Source organism: Nelusetta ayraudi, unplaced genomic scaffold (genome assembly GCF_046127955.1).
Source record: "Nelusetta ayraudi isolate G7.1 ecotype Tasmania unplaced genomic scaffold, CSIRO-AGI_Nayr_v1 ptg000304l, whole genome shotgun sequence".
Lineage (NCBI taxonomy): Eukaryota > Metazoa > Chordata > Actinopteri > Tetraodontiformes > Monacanthidae > Nelusetta > Nelusetta ayraudi.
Window position 1 is genome coordinate 18,164 of NW_027466352.1, and position 15,485 is coordinate 33,648.

Consider the following 15,485-nt stretch of genomic DNA (forward strand, 5'->3'; position numbering starts at 1 on the left):
GTCGCACGACTGGACTGACGTCCCCGCTCACCGCCACAGTGCAGCAGCTCCTTTCCAGAGGCCTGCTTGTCGCACACCATGCACACCACGGAACCCAGGCAGGCGCCGGCGCTGAAGCGATGTCCGTTGGCCTGCCGCTCCTTCTCCTTCCCCTTCCCCTTGGAAAACCAGGCCAGAGACATCGGCGTCAGCAGCGAGGCGGCTGTGAAATCTTCAACCGTCCGATCTTTAGGCGTAAAAATAAAAAGGAATTTCCTTCTCTCTCTCTCTCCCCCCCCCCCCCCCCCCACCAACACCCCCCAACCACCACCCACACCCCCCCTGCTCGACAAAAAACCAAACCCTGCAACAACAAGGGGAGCCTGGTGAGGAGGAAACAGAGCATGCGGCGTAAACAATGGACGCAGGCCGGGCCGGGCCGGGGGGGGGGGCTGCTGGTCTCCGGGCGGACTTCAAAACAGAGGATTAATCATTGAAAGGAAGGAGGCCGGACACCGCGTTTGCTCCGTCACTCTGGCCTTGACTGACTCGAAAAACATTTCCTCAGTCCCGGCTCCTCCCATCGGCCCGGGCCTGAAGAGGCAGAACCCCTGCCCCACCGACGGCGAAACGACGCAACCTTTGTGCGAGGTCTTTTTGTTTTTCGTTTTTTTTTTTCCCCTCTACCTTGGTCTTGTTGCGTGTGCTCGACATCCTGCTCTTGAGGAAGCTGAAGGTGCGAATGACCTTGTACTTGTCCGACTCCGTCTTGGCCGGGATGCTGTACTTATCCAGCTCCTCCTCTTCGATCCTGAGGGAGGGGAAGAACAAACAATGAAGAACCTGTTGCTCTTCCCTTTGCCGTGACTTCAGTGAAGTCACGGCAGCCTCACCCCCCCACCCCCCCGTGAGTCGGGTGCCCGGGAGGAACATTCACGCGTGCTGTGAATTCAAACTGTTAGGCCTGTTAGAGTGTGGCTAGCGGTGGAGAGAATGGGGGGGCGGTGGAGTGGCTCTCGGGTGCTGGAGGTTGCGGTTAGTCGTTTTACAGCCGGGCGCCAGAAGAAAAACAACTGCTAGATGCTACGGCGGGGGGGACGGGGGGGCGTGCGGGCGCCGCCTCCCTCCACGTACTCTTTGAGAAACTCAGACAGGGTGAGGTGCTGCAGGGACTCTGCCAGCGCCGCGCTGCTGCCGTCGTCGTCAGCAGACTGGGCTCGCTTACGGAAGCCAGCTTCCCTGTGGAGCGCACACACACACACACACACACACACACACACACACACACACACACACACACACACACACACACACACACACACACACACACACACACACACACACACACACACACACACAGGTCTCCACTAAATGTCCAGCAACCAGGAGCTGTGTGGAGGAAAATGCCCTGCTGACGTCAGGGGTCAGAGGTCAACTGGAATTTACTATTGGCTACAGCCATGGATGTATTAGAGGAACTGGATACCTGTCGGGCAACATTGTGGCGCACCAATTTTTTTTTCTCCCAGTGGCCACTAGAGGTACTGCAGCAAAAAAAAAAAAAAAAAAAATCCCATGGGCCCAAAAAGGATTTTTCACAAAATCCAAAAATAAAATCCTTTAAAAGAGCTAACAGCATGACTGTGACCTGACACGCGATCTTTCTATTGTAAGGTTTTTCAGTTACGGTCTTTTACGACAACTAAGGGCTGGAGAGTAGCATCTCTCACCTCCTCCAACCTTCCAGCAGTGGACACACACACACACACAGGCAAACACAGGCACACACACACACACGTATTTCAAAGCAAACGTGGGCCTACTGATGAAGTTTTAATCAGGAATTCTTGACGTCTGCTTGTGCTTTAGCGTGCACTTGTGTTTCTGTTCCCCGGGCAGCCTTGACAAAGTTGTCACGAACTGAAAATAAATTCCTCATGTGGGGTGATGATGCTGTAGTGCCGGCGGGGCCAGGGGGGGTAAAAGACCCGGGGAGACTTCCTGTTGTCACTGAGTGTCACGTTATCATGCTTATGATGTATGCTTCAAATGGAGGTGGGGGGCAGGGGGGTTACATATCTGATGGAAAATGTTGCTGTGATAATGAGGAGCGATGAATGGAAGGAGGAAAAAAAAAAAAAAAAAAAGAAAAAGGCAAAGACGAGGCATCGTGGGAAGGAAAACAGAACGGAGGGCTTAAATACCTTTTATCGTGCAACTGCTCCGACACGACGTTCGGTGGCCTCTGCTCTGTGGACGCAATAGAAACAGGGAGAAGATGCTGAGCTGCGCCGCCATGCGCACAAGACGGCCGCCGTACGACGGAGGAGGCCGGCTCTGATTTGCATTGCTGAGAAGCGAAGCGAAGCGAAGCGAAGCGCCTGGCGGCCTCATCGGGTTTCCCGTGGACAGCGTCAGCGCACGAGCTGCCGTTGATATGCAAAGCCATGGAGATCAGCGCTAGCGCATGCAAGCAGACGCCAGGGAGACGGCTGTGGAAGGTCAGTGCGGGCACACATGACAAGATTATATACGGTTAAAGGTAAAAAAAAAAAATGTAATAAAATATTAGTGGCAAAACGTGTCTAGCTAGCTAATAGTGTCACCTAAGTCAACCGTGCCATGATTTTCTTTTTCTCCGGCACGACAGAAGTACATCATATGGTGTTGAAGATGACGATGGAGTTAATGGAGTGGTGTTTTTTAGTCACCTGACTGATTAAAAATGATGCAAATCTTGCAATATTTATTCAGAAATATCTGACTTACAAAAACAGAACCGGCAGACTTCGGAAATGAGGCTGAACAAAAGAACCAAGAACTGCAGACCAGTGTTAACAGGATGGGTTAATTATTAGTGATGGTTAGTCCAAAACAGCACTTCTTTACTTCCTTCCTTCCTTCCTGGATTTTCTGCCAGCCAATTATGACAACGATAACAACAACAACCTTGACGGCTCGCACACAGGCGCTAAGCAGCAGCGCAGGCGGGTTGCATGCAGCTTGTGCCGCGAGCTGAGCTTCGGGCGACTGCGGGCGTCGGGGTACTTACTACCAGGGTGGAGCAGAGACAGAGACTTAGACAGAGAGAGGGCCTGGAGGAGAGACCGCCCGTGGGTGGCGCTGTGGAGGGCTGCGTCTACGGGGCAACAGTGGACAAGAAGGTTTCTGGGCCGGCGGGTCGAGGGCTGCGCTGCGCTGGCTCGGCCGGGAGCCCCGAGATCTGACTGGCTGCACTTCAAGGTCCAGTGCGTAGAATCTGGCTCGCTTTATGATTTGTAGACTGCTAAAAGCTAAACATACTGCCCATGAATACACAAACAAAAGCTTTTACTCCCAAGCACTGTAAAAGTACTTTGGTTTTGCTACCCTTGGAACAGAATATGCATGGAGCGAGCGCCTCAGTTAGCTCCCAGCTAGCTGGTATCAGGTAAGTCCATCTTACAGTGGCCCTAAATAACAAAACGTGCTGTCATGCTGTCGTCCTGAAAACTCTTACACACCGGACCTTTCATCTTAGCGCGCGGCAGACGGTGCAAAGCCGGGCCCTCGCGATACAAACAGAGGCCGCAGTGGCGGAGCGAGCGGGGTTAGCGGACGGAACCGTTGTTAGTCACAGTGTTAGAGGTTCGCTTTGGGGGCGTCGGCACCTGCGACGTTCACCAACCTGAGCTGGGGTCTGTGGCGGGGCTGTCCCGGGAGAAACGAGCCGGACGCAGGCTGATTTTGGAGTAGGAGTAGGAGCGCAGCCGGACGCCCTGGTCCACCGCCGGCTCCTGGCCAGGGAGGGCCAAGGAGGGGGGGGGGGAAGAGACACAAAAGTCAGGATTTGACGGCGTCCGATTAAAAGAAACTGCAGCAGTTTTTGTTTTTTTGTTTTTTAACCTTTGTGGCGGTTCCACACGGCGTGGAGGCGGACTGGCTGCGAGTGCAGGTGAGGTCAGGCGAAGGTCGGACGTCCCCGTCCCCGTCCCCGTCCTTGTCTTTGGCGGCGTCCTCCTCGCTGTCCACTTCCAGAGCCACGAGGCTGAGAGAGCGGCGGCAGCAGGGATCAGTACTCACAGACACCAATACCGAGTACTTGGTAAGGTCATCACACATTCTGCAATTAATCAGACCCCCCCCCCCTCCCCCACAGATGGAAGAGGCATGGGCAGACTGCGTAGCTAAATAGCAGATTTGGTTCCTACGTTGCTTGTGTTCATGTTCAAGAGACATGAAAGCAACATGTTTCCTACATCTACCTATGAGGTGGGCCACCAAAACACTGCATCCCTCTGCTCCTGCTCCGGCCCCCTCTGTCACATTTTAGAACCCAGTGTGGCCCCCGCCAGTGAAAAGGTTTGCCCACCCCTGCCCCCTGCCCCCTGCCCCCACTAGAAGATGGGCGACTGTCAGATTTCACGGAAGTACAAACAGAAATTTAACAAACTTGTCATATGCATACATATAAAACTGGTATCAGCACGTATTTCATGAGTACTGGTAATCGGCCAATCGGTGCGTCCCTAATCAAAACCAAAAGGATCTGGGGGTCGAATTTAAAAAGAAATGTTGCTACCTGAGGTCGCAGATGGTGGGAGGAGTCTCCTGTTTGACGGACGGCTCACACGAGGTGGAGCGGCTCAGCCTGGCCAGGGCCCGATCGGCCGGGGAGAGGGGGGGCGAGGAGGGCGGCGACTGAGGGTCATCCGCTCCAGAAGGTGGCGGCGACGCGTCTTCCGAGTCCGCGGCCTCCCACGCTTCGCTCTCGGTCGCCGTGCTGCCCTCAGTCACGCCGCTGATGGTGTACTTGTGGTGGTCGTCTTCTTCTCCTCCTCCTCCTCCTCCTCCTCCTCCTTCTTCTTCTCCACTTCCACCTCCTCCTCCTCCTTCTTCCAACTGCAGTTAAAACACAACGGAGATTAGCAAAAAGAGAGCAGAAGATGCGAAAAGGAACTCAAGTGGAAATCTCTGCTGGAGGCAGGTTGCTTCCTCGACCTGGCTCTGCTGCTCTGGCGTCTCATCGCTGCTGGCGGCGGTGGGCGGAGCTTGGGCGGCGCACTGGCTCTCGCCGGACTGCATGGCGTGGCCGTTCACTGCGAACACGGCGAGGAGGGTAAAAGGCAGCACAGCGTCAGCCGGGTCTCTCCTTCATTCTGCTCCTTCCTCAGACGGCGGCCCCGTCCCATTCATCTTCTTTCTTTTTTTTCCCTTTCTTTCTTCAACCCGCCGTCTCTGACAGCGGGTTGAAACGCACCCAGACAAAATAAGACGCCCCCTTCGAGAACCAGTAACATAATAGGCTCAAGTCTGCGGTAGTCTGCGTACGCTCGCGTTGTTAACCGGAGGTTCAACATTCCCTCTGCTGTCATCCAGCTCTTGTGATGGAAAACATGTCAGGCAGCGATGTGAAAATGAGGGGTCGTTAGCGTGACATTGTCGCTAACATCAGCTGGATTCTCCCCCCCCCCCAAAAAAAAAAAATCATCAACATTACCCAAAGTGTGGCTATTGTGTTGCCCTACAGCACATGTCCTTTCGGTACAACTCTTACACAAAAGGCCTAAAACATGGCACGCCAACGCGGTTGCAAAAGGGTGCCAAAGTCTTTAAAGTGGCCGAGCGGTGGATGTGGAAAATGAGCTCCCGTGATGAGAGAGCGTTTTCTTTAACAGGCCCTCCGTGCACGTTCTTTCTTTTTTTTGATGTGTGGGGCCGCTGTGCCTGCGCTCATGTAAGGGAAATCCTGGGCATCACAGAGGCATTTCCTCTCTGCGGCTCTCACACAGTGAAGCCATTAACGCCGGGGCCGCAAAAACACACACAAGGTCGACTCCTCCGGCGCGCTGCCGGGTTTTGCGCTGTGTTTACTCTGCGCGGCTTTTGTCTGCACCGCGGTCTCGCCGCGGCCGCTCGCGCCGCGTCCCGCTCCGCCGGCTCGCCTCTTTCATCCCCCCGCTCGTCGGCTCGTAAATATGAGCGATGGAACAGGGTGAGATTCTCTGTAGCCGTGTTGGCCGACTCCAGGGAGAACCAGCAGTCGGCCCAAAAACAGGTCCTACGTCAGGATGTCAGCTTCTCAGGCACATGGACTTGAAAGGCTCAGCATTATCAACTGGATCCCCTGATTGCTTTTTTTTTTTTTTTTGTCCCGTATCCCGACCATTGGCTAAAACATGGAGGTCAGCGTGAAAGAATGAAAAACCTGCATTCTAGCGTTTGGCCAGCAGGAACCGCCAAAGCTGGTTGCAGAAAGCCTAAAGGAATGACTGGCTGTCAATAAGGAGAGCCACAAATTCAATCAGATTAACTTTTTTTTGTTGTCGTCGTTGTTCTAAATCACAAGGGAAAAAAAAGGAAAATTATGTCCAGATTTATCCAATTTGGTCTCATTTTGAGTTTAATTGGCCATAAACCTGCGGCCGTGGCTAAAGTTTAGTAGCCAACTGCAGTCGACTTTCAATCGAGTGTTGGGTCACACGCTGCCCTTGAGCTCCAATCACAGCTCACCTACCGGTACCACCCACGCATCCAAATACGGAATCTTCCGTTTTCAAACCCGACCAGAACCTCAATTCGCCGCCGACCGTTCTGGACGGGTGTTTGCAAACCAATGGGTGACGTTGCGATGACAGACGGAGCTCAAAACCGAATTGTCCGCTTTTGTCCCTCGACCAGCTCGTCAACGTCCTCGCTTTCAACTCCAGCACAGAGCTCAAATGGCCACGGGTGAGTGGGGGGGGGGGGGGGGTTAAAGGGCCGTGGGAGGGGCTCCTGTCCGACTTGGGCACAGTTTTTGTTTTTTCGTGGGGGTTTCTCTCCCCGAGCCCGACCCCAATCCTGCCTTTGTCCCCGTGACGAGGCAGATTCCTGGACCGGCGGGCCTCAGCCACAGCGTGGAAGCCGACGGGTTAAACCCCGCCCCCTCTGCCCCTCAAAACTATCCCCACCAGAGAGAGAGAGACAGACTCCGGCGAGATAATGCGTCCGGATAATTAAAGCGGACAGAAGTGAATTCCTGTCTCTCTCAAGCAGGCAGGCTTTACTCTTGCTATTGATTTCCTATGATGTGATCCAAAACAGAGCCGGGGGGACGACGCTGCCAGCACCACAAGCCCTTTATTATTACCATCAGCATTACTATTCTCTTCCCACACTTTGCTGCCGTACCACAAATATGCCGTTTTGGTGGTTTGTTTTTCTTTTTAACGGCCGATCACCTCGGCATTCGGGCGGCATGGCGACGCTCTCCGGCAGTGACTGCGCCCAACAAAAAAAAAAAGATCAACACTTCGGCACAGGAGCTGAAACGCAAGCGCGCAGACGGCCGACTCCCCGTCGCCAGGAGAATCAGGTTGACGGGCAAAGAGGAAGAAGAAAAAAAAAAAAGATCAACAAGCGCTCCGCTATTGAGTAACAGGAGCCGGATGAATGGAATATTGCAGTGCCGACTGGGAGATGTAAACCCACTTTTGGTTTGGAACAACTGCAACGGCGCTCGGCAAACAAATAAAATCGTTCACTCAGCATCAATCCCCGAGGCGGCTGACAGGCACAGACAAAGGGCCGACTCACCGGATAATGACTCCTCAAAGTCGTCGTCGTCGTCGTCCAAACACAGAACAAGATGTTCCTGAAAAACCTTCAAACAAACCAGAACACAAAACAAAAGATTTTCCTTGTGCGAAACGGTCGCATGCAAAGCACAAATTAGCTTGACAGGGTCCACGGACGAGCACTCACATCGTCCGCGTGCTCCTCCGCTTGGAGGTCCTCAGTGACGCCTGTTTCCAAAATAAAACACCCCCCCACAAAAAAAATAGAGAAATCTTTAACCACAGATTGATGCACGACATGCTCCTCCTCCCTCCTTCCTCCTCCTCCTCCTCCTCCTCCTCCTCCAGAAGAAGAAGAAGTCAGGACCTCTGGATGAGGCTCCCGCTCCTCGGGAACAGAAAACACGGGCCGCTGCCCAGCGCGGCGCTTGTTGTTTCCACAGGATTAATAGGAGTCAGGACAGAGTTGAGGTCAATACCCAGGTACACTTCCTGCTTCCCTTTTATGAGTCAATAGCGCCGTGTGCCATCGCCATGGTAACCGGCGGCCACAGGTTAAAGCCGGAGCTGCTAACTCTGTGTGTGTGAACTGGCAGAGAAGAAGAAGCTTCCGCCGGTGGATCTGCGACGCTTTCGCTCAGTCCTTGAAGCTCTTCTTGGCAAAGTGTGTTTACGCGGGGGAAATTAGCGGCGCGGCGGAGCCGCTCGAGCATGAAGAGGCCGCTGCGATGCTCCTGGCAGGCTCTGCCGCTAATCATTACTCCCCGCCACTAATGTGTAACTATTTCCTAGAAACCGTCAGGGGGAGGGCCTCCACAAATTGTCCAAAAAAAAAAAACGCAATTAGTTTGATGTATTCATAGCAAGCAAAAGAATTTGTGCCAATACATTCTGCACTTTGACAACGTCTTCGAGCAATAATGGGTCTCTGTGAACTGGAGTGCCTGCGTGTCAACTTGTTTCTTTCTTCTTTGGCTTTCTCAACCTTCCAAACGGTGGGTGCGAAAACACGCAGCTCCCCGTGTGGATCAGCGTGAAGAACAGGCTTGCTCTTTTTTTCACAGGAGGCTGAAAACAGAGGGCTAAATATAGTGTTTTCTGCAGATCCCCAGAGATTGATTGCCGTAAAGCTTCTCAAGTAACAATAATAATCACAATAATATCATAATAATATCATAATAATACAGATGTTGCAATGCGAGACCAAGGACAATCAATCGGCCCTCTTCCTCTTTATCACTTTCCCTGGAATTACCTCACACTGCCCAACCGCACCCGTCAGCCTTCATGTGCTTACGTAACTGCACCCCTTCATGCACGTGTGTGTGTGTGTGTGTGTGTGTGTGTGTGTGTGTTGTGCGTGCGCGCGCGCGGAGCATCCATGTGACCGGTGATAACACGCCTCCCGGTGCCGCACGCTGGCACCGGTCGCACGCCGGTGAGTCAGCGGTAAAAAGCCGACGGCGAGACCGTAAACACGTCGGAGGGCGGTGGGCGGAGTTCAGCGGCGAGGCTCACCTTCCTGAGCGGCAGGGAGGCCGTCGCTCGTCGTCTCGAACTCGCCGTCAGCCTTCATCCCGTCCATCTAAATAAAAAAAATAAAACACAAGATACGTTTACACCGGGGGGGGGGGGGGGGTGGGCAAACTACGGCACGGGGGTCATATGTGGCCAGTTAAGCTTTCTAATCCGGCCCGCCGAAGTTGACGAATAGTCAGTGAGTCATAAAATAGCTGCATGTCATCCACTGGTTCACTGTTTTTCAAAGTCATTTCAATAAAGAGCGAAATACTGCGGGACTTTTCTTCCTTTTCAATCCACATTAAAGCAACGTGTTTTCGACACATCCCATAATATACTTTTTCCTCCTACGAGGTGGCTCACCAAAACACTCCATCCATCTGCTGCTGCTGCTGCTCCGGCTCCTCTGTCACAGTTTAGAAGCCACTGTGGCCCCGCCAGTCAAAAGGTTTGCCCACCCCTGGTTTACCCCCCCCCCCCCCCCCCAAAAAAAAAAACTCCCAAAGAAACAAAACAATGTCTTTCTTTGTATTTCAACAATGTATTTTCTCTTTTCTCTTCTTTGTTTTTCTTTTAATTTGGGGCTTGCGGTTTGGTTTTTATTTTGTGTGTGTGTGTTCTTTACCCACTCGTGGTTATCGTGTATCACTTTCAGCAATGTGTCGTCTGTTTTTTGTTTGTTTGTTTTTTTGTCAGTATTCCTACGTGACTGCTTGTACACATGACATTTATCCTCAGTTTGACTCTGTTATCACCGCTTCCTCTCCAACTCCCCCCCCCCCCTCCTCTTTGATTTCCTGGCCCTAAAAGCTGCAGTGTTTGTCTTACTGATACTTGCTCGGCTCTTATCGGGACGTCTGACTCCGCTGCCGGACGGCCTCGGCTGTTTACACAAGCCCAAACAAAACCCTGCGCCCGGCCTTATGGGGACGCTAGATATGCGGGAAGATAGCGTCTCTCTCGCTCATATACAGACACTTTTTTTTTCTTTTTTTTTTTTTAACCCAATTCAAACACAGCAGCGTTTCGCTCTCACCAGTTGGAGGATGCTCTCGTCTGCCAGTTTGTCCCGGAGCATCATGACGGCCTCCTCGGGGCGGCTGCCCGGCGTCCGGCGCACAGTCAGGGTCACCTGGTCGGTCCTGGGGCAGAAGCCCAGCGTGCACGAGCCGTCGGACCACAAGCGGCGCACGCACTGGCACCGAGGACTGGCGACAGGAGCGGAGGGAAGAAGGAAGAGGGGGAAGAGGAGGAAGAGGAGGAAGTGGCGATGAGGTGAAGTGAAATCAGAAGACGAGCGGCCGTGCCAGCGAATCCGCCCCATCACAGGTCTTGGCCGTGAGTCATCGCGCAACCCCGGCTGTTACACCACAGGAATGCTTTGTCTCCGCCGACAGGTTCCCAAGCTCAATTTGTACGGCACAAGGAAGCACAAGGAGCCAGTCAAAACCGCTGATAATCATTGTCAGATAATTACTGGGATTTCAGCGGCGGTTCCGATGTTTCTGGCTTCCGCTAGCGCTGAAAACTAAACACTCAGATTTCAGCAGCAGCAGCTATGATGGATTCTTTCTTGGCTTCACTGCCATCACTGAAAACAACAAACTACAGGTGTGAAATGATTATCGCGCAGCGTGTTGCGGCACGCCGAGGGGTTATCTCTTGAAATCATCAAAATAATCGGCAAACACAAACCAAAAAAACAAACAAACACACACTTGGACTTGATTCTGTCACAGATGTCTCGGTTCCTTCAGGATGCCTCTAAAACCTCCCCCCCCCCCCTTGAACTGGCAATAATACCGAAGCCGCGACAGGCACGGTCTCCGGTTACGCGTCACTCAGTTTAGCAGCTTGCACAACAATGGCAAGACTTTTTGTTTTTTTTACGAGGATTTAAAGGTCCAGTGTGTAAAAAGGAATCCGGAGCATCTGGAGATGAAAAAAAAAAAAAAAAACAGAAACAGAAACACACAAACAAATAAACTTCTTTTAACAAGCATAGCGCTATTCTCACGGCTCCTGCTGTACTAACCCCGTGGCATGGCGTCCTGACAAATCAACACGATCGAGAAGCAAATTTTGTTTGTTCCATCCCACACGTAGAACATTCAAGCAAAAAGACTTACACACACGACACATCTCCGAGCTTCGCACGCTGGCCGTTCTTCTGGGCCGGCTCCGGGGGCATCTCTCCCTCCTGACCGGCCGAGGTCGCTGCCCTTTGACCTCGCATCCTGTGAGTCAAGTGGCGGGCCAGATGGACCAAGCCCAGACGCCCGGCGAGGCGAGGGAGGGCTTCTTCAGGCTCAGCAGCTACGGGCAGGGACACAGAGGAGTGGACGGTGTTTACATTTAGGTAGGAAGTGGAATACTGGGTTATCTCAGAATCAGCCTCAGGGTCCAGGTTGTAAATCATCCGCACGCTGGCCAGCGGCAGTGGGTCATCACATCGTTCATAAGCTGAATGGAGAAAGACTGTGTGCCGACTGCAATAAGAAACTGTTTAGATTCAAGTACCACAAGCGTTAGCTCGCTTTACATGTAAACGTTAAGGCCACATCTCAAGATTTCTTGAACGCTTCGAACCAACTTGTGCAAAACTGTATACACACGCAGACAAAAAAAAAGGGCATCGGTTTTAAAAAAAAAAAACTGCGGCAAGATTTAGCCTGGAAACACACAAAGAAATCAATCATGCAAATGAAGTTATTGCAGAAGACACATGGATCACCGTGTACCCTGTCAGGAATGTACAGTCAGTCACTTGCAGAGTGCACGGAGGAATGAAGGGCTCGGGGGTTACGCAAGAACGGCGTCGCAGTAAAAATTATAATAAAAAAAACACCCCACGCACACACATCAGCACCTTGAAAAACTGGATGTGTTGCAGCTGTCAAACCGCCTCCGTACGTCTGTGATGCCGAGCACCTACGGAACACAGCGGGGCATCCAAACCTGCTGCGGGTTCTTCTCCCCAACAGGGTGGAGACAGGGTTCCAAGTTCCTCTGGCCCTCTGCCCGCCACCGACTGCTTGAGGTTGCCATGGTGCCATCTCCCAAACCCGCAAACAATGCGCAGAAGAATTCAACTCCCATTTGTTTTTTTCTCTCCTTCCCCTTCAATTTGCGTCTGCAGGCCCCGGGATGAACTGGAGCACCCCGACACTTTCACAATGGGGCCATTAATTGTGACCCAGTTTGGGTGCGTTGGGGGACGGGAGGGGGGGGTGCTGAACATGCGCTCCGGACAAACAAACAGAAAAAAGAACAAGCGCGACAAAATGGGTGCGTCCTTATCGCACATCTCCAAAGGCTTGGGGGCTGCTTTGCATTGAAACCCCGCCTGTGTTTTGCATGGCCATTTGCTTCTTTTCTTTTTTTTTGACAAGGGGAGCAAACACAAGGCCGAGCAGAGGACGTGAGGACAAACTCCCGTGGCACGGAACCGCAAAGAGGAAAAGCATCGGCGAGCCATCCCCTCAAATATCACCGACAATCCAGCAGCTCGGCGGCAGCGCCGGCTCGCTTCCACTTGTTGCACCCACATGTTCCCAAACAGTTACCAACAATCACTCGCCACTGCTCGGGAGGCAGCTCTTGCGGCCACCCGCCAGAGAGAACTCCGGCTCCGGCTCCGGCTGCGAAGCGGAGGGCAGAGGAGGAGGAGGAGGATTGACGGAGTCGACCCACGGGTCCGCAGGGACGACTCTGATCTGGCCGAGGAGGAATAATGGCACTAATTGCTCCGACTCGGCAGCCCAGTGGCCTCTGCTCGTCCGGCAGGCTCGTCTTGTGACTGGAGAGGCAGGGGCGGCGCAGTGGTTTGAGCACCCGGCTACCGGCGAGCAGGCACCGCACGCCGCTCAGATTTGGAGAACCGCCGCAATCCCCAGAGAAAACACAGGAGAGCCGGTAGAGAGTCCGAGCAAGAGGGAAGCTGTGGACCACTGTGATGTTTTCCAGAGAACTTTTTCAATAATTAATACCGGGGAGAAAGAAAGTTTCATGCAGCAGCCCTTTTAGTTTTCTAATTGAAACTACACCCACATAGTGCGCTGTATTTACAATGATTACAATCATTTTCATTGATGACACTACTATCATTCTAAATATAGAGAAGTGGAGGTCAGAATTTCCTTTGGAACCGAGGGTTGAAAAGTCAAACTTCAGCAATTCTCAAACATTTATCGAGGACTTGGTGCTTCCTCCAGTCCGCCAAACATGACATTGTTACATAAGTCATCTCTGCGGGTTTCTCTGCGATGTGGGAAGTAGGCGTTTCAGTCAAATCGAGAAAGTCGTTTCCAATAAACCTCAGCCAAAAAAAAAACAAAAAAAAAACACATTTCGTAAAGCGTCGCTCTCACTTCCTGTTTCGCTACCTTCCGCTCCAGGCCCGGCGTCAGCGTCTTCCCACTGCTGGAGGTAATCCATGTTGGCTGCGGCACGCGCCATCTTCTCATCCAGCTGCCCGAGAGCTGCCGGGCCTGGACTCCGACCCGGGTCGGCCGTCCACCTGGAAAACATCTCGAGGGCTTCCGGGTGACTGGGCGGGCCGAGCCGCTCCCGGTTTGCGCTCAGGTACTCGGCAGCCTCCTGGGCCACGTCCCTGAGGTACGTGACGGACGACCCGTCGCAGATGCACGGCTGGATGTGCTGCCCCGCCCAGGAGAAGGACCTGAGGGCGGCCGGCTCGGCGAGGGCGTGGCCTGGCGGGGAGACGGAGCCGATTAAGGCGGGAAAAGTCAGGGAGAGTTGACTGAAGTCTTTGATTTCTTACCGAGAGGTGAACGCTGCCTGTATTATATTGAAGTAATGTATCTACAGTGTTTCTAATGGTAGTGCGTACTATGAATGTATACATGTTTACGTGTCTGTGTCATGTTTTTATTAAATGTAGACCTCAGATTAGCAACCACAGCCGTGGACGCTGACGGGGATCTGAATGAGGAATAAAGAAGGGAGAATACCGGGCACGGTGAAGCTGAGGCTCAGAGCGTCCGCTCCTCTTTTCGCTCGGGTCACGTGGGTGAGCGCCGAGCCCTGCACCGCCACGTAGAACTCTGCGTCCTCGGGAGCAGCGGCTTGCAGCTTCACACGGGCCTCCACCTGCCCCTGCGGTGGAGAACGGGGAAAAACCTCTCTTCATTTTGGCTCACGATACAACAGCAAAAAAAAAAACAAGTTGCAGAAGACATTGTTGTTGCATTTTATATTAAACGGAATTAATGTGGGACGACTGTCCAGATATTCAGGTAAAAGTCTGTCACACGAAACCGTTCCCCAATAGGACGCTTCGTGCTGTTGCCGAGCAGCTTCTCGCCTCTTCCAATCATCTTCCAGCTAGCCAGAGAGAGATTTACGCCTTTTAGCGGTCGTCTTAAAATGTTAATTCAAAGCTGGTCAGCGCAGATGTAAAAGTTCCAGGAGTATTAACCACCAAAGGCTGAAAAAATACAAAATAAAAGCGGTCTTTGGCAGCGGGAAAAACAGAAAAGCTTTGCCAGTCTGCGGTCGTAGCGGCGGTCGTCGCGAGCATCCAGCGCCTGTGTGCAGGCTGCCGACGGTGAAAACCCGTTTATCGACCGCAGCAGCAAATATCGCATTGTGATCAATCAATGGTGTTGTGTAAACTCTGCACATTCCAGGATCGTCCTGAAAGTCCGCCGCTCTGCGAAGGAATGATGGGCGAGAGAAGAAGTAGAAGCACATGTTGAGCAAACACAAACCCAAACCGCCATTTGGACTTTTTTTTTTTTTTTTTATAACCACATTGGCCGCGTCCTTGCAGAGTTTAAAAACACACACACACACACACACACACACACACACACACACACACACACACACACGAGCGACTGCATCTCTAAAGCCATTTCTGGCTGCAAAGAACAAAGTCTCCGAGCAAACAAAGGAAAATCTTTCCCTCTTATCAGTTTCACTGTAGGTGATTTGGCGTGGAGCGCCGACTCCCACATGCGCCGGATTATTTTCCTTGCGCGACTCGACCTTTACTGAGCGCTCCCCCGGCATGAGAGGGGTCGCATGCTTGGAGTTCCACGCCTGTGCGATGTGTCCTTATCTTCCGCTCCGGGTTTTTCCATCTCCTGATTTATGGGGTCGCCCCTTTACTTTTCCTCATTGTGGACGAGCGAGGCCGAGGCCTCGTGTCAAAAATGTATTTTTAGGGCCTCTGAGAACGTGAGGGAAAGACGCAACCGCGCCGCCCACGCTCACACGTTTTTTTCTGAGCCTTAACCGCATCTGAGAGACGTACAAGACGCCCGGCGTGCAGACAATTGGTAATTGCAGCTTAGAGCCGTGTACAGATTAAGTGCATTCATCATCGTTGCCTACGAACAAGACGGGGCAGGATGGCGTCAAGGTGAAGTCAGCGTGTTGACTCGGTGGCAAGGATGACGCTGATCTCTGATGTTTAATGTA

General features: G+C 52.6%; 1 protein-coding gene across 1 annotated transcript in view; it reads right to left on the reverse strand.

Moving 5' to 3' along the window:
- Nucleotides 1-14,377, reverse strand: part of LOC142882503 (rho guanine nucleotide exchange factor 28-like) — a 28,010-nt gene extending 13,633 nt beyond the window's left edge. Inside the window, exons 1-13 of the mRNA XM_076017283.1 lie at nucleotides 14,319-14,377; nucleotides 14,012-14,184; nucleotides 13,424-13,750; nucleotides 11,168-11,354; nucleotides 10,075-10,369; nucleotides 5,219-5,339; nucleotides 4,960-5,057; nucleotides 4,541-4,860; nucleotides 3,865-4,006; nucleotides 3,647-3,755; nucleotides 2,184-2,229; nucleotides 667-790; nucleotides 32-158 (exon numbers count right to left, since the gene is read on the reverse strand). Of these exons, the coding sequence (XP_075873398.1) occupies nucleotides 32-158; nucleotides 667-790; nucleotides 2,184-2,229; nucleotides 3,647-3,755; nucleotides 3,865-4,006; nucleotides 4,541-4,860; nucleotides 4,960-5,057; nucleotides 5,219-5,339; nucleotides 10,075-10,369; nucleotides 11,168-11,354; nucleotides 13,424-13,750; nucleotides 14,012-14,184; nucleotides 14,319-14,377 (2,128 nt within the window). The remainder of the gene's footprint in view (nucleotides 1-31; nucleotides 159-666; nucleotides 791-2,183; nucleotides 2,230-3,646; nucleotides 3,756-3,864; nucleotides 4,007-4,540; nucleotides 4,861-4,959; nucleotides 5,058-5,218; nucleotides 5,340-10,074; nucleotides 10,370-11,167; nucleotides 11,355-13,423; nucleotides 13,751-14,011; nucleotides 14,185-14,318) is intronic.
- Nucleotides 14,378-15,485: the final 1,108 nt, after the last annotated feature.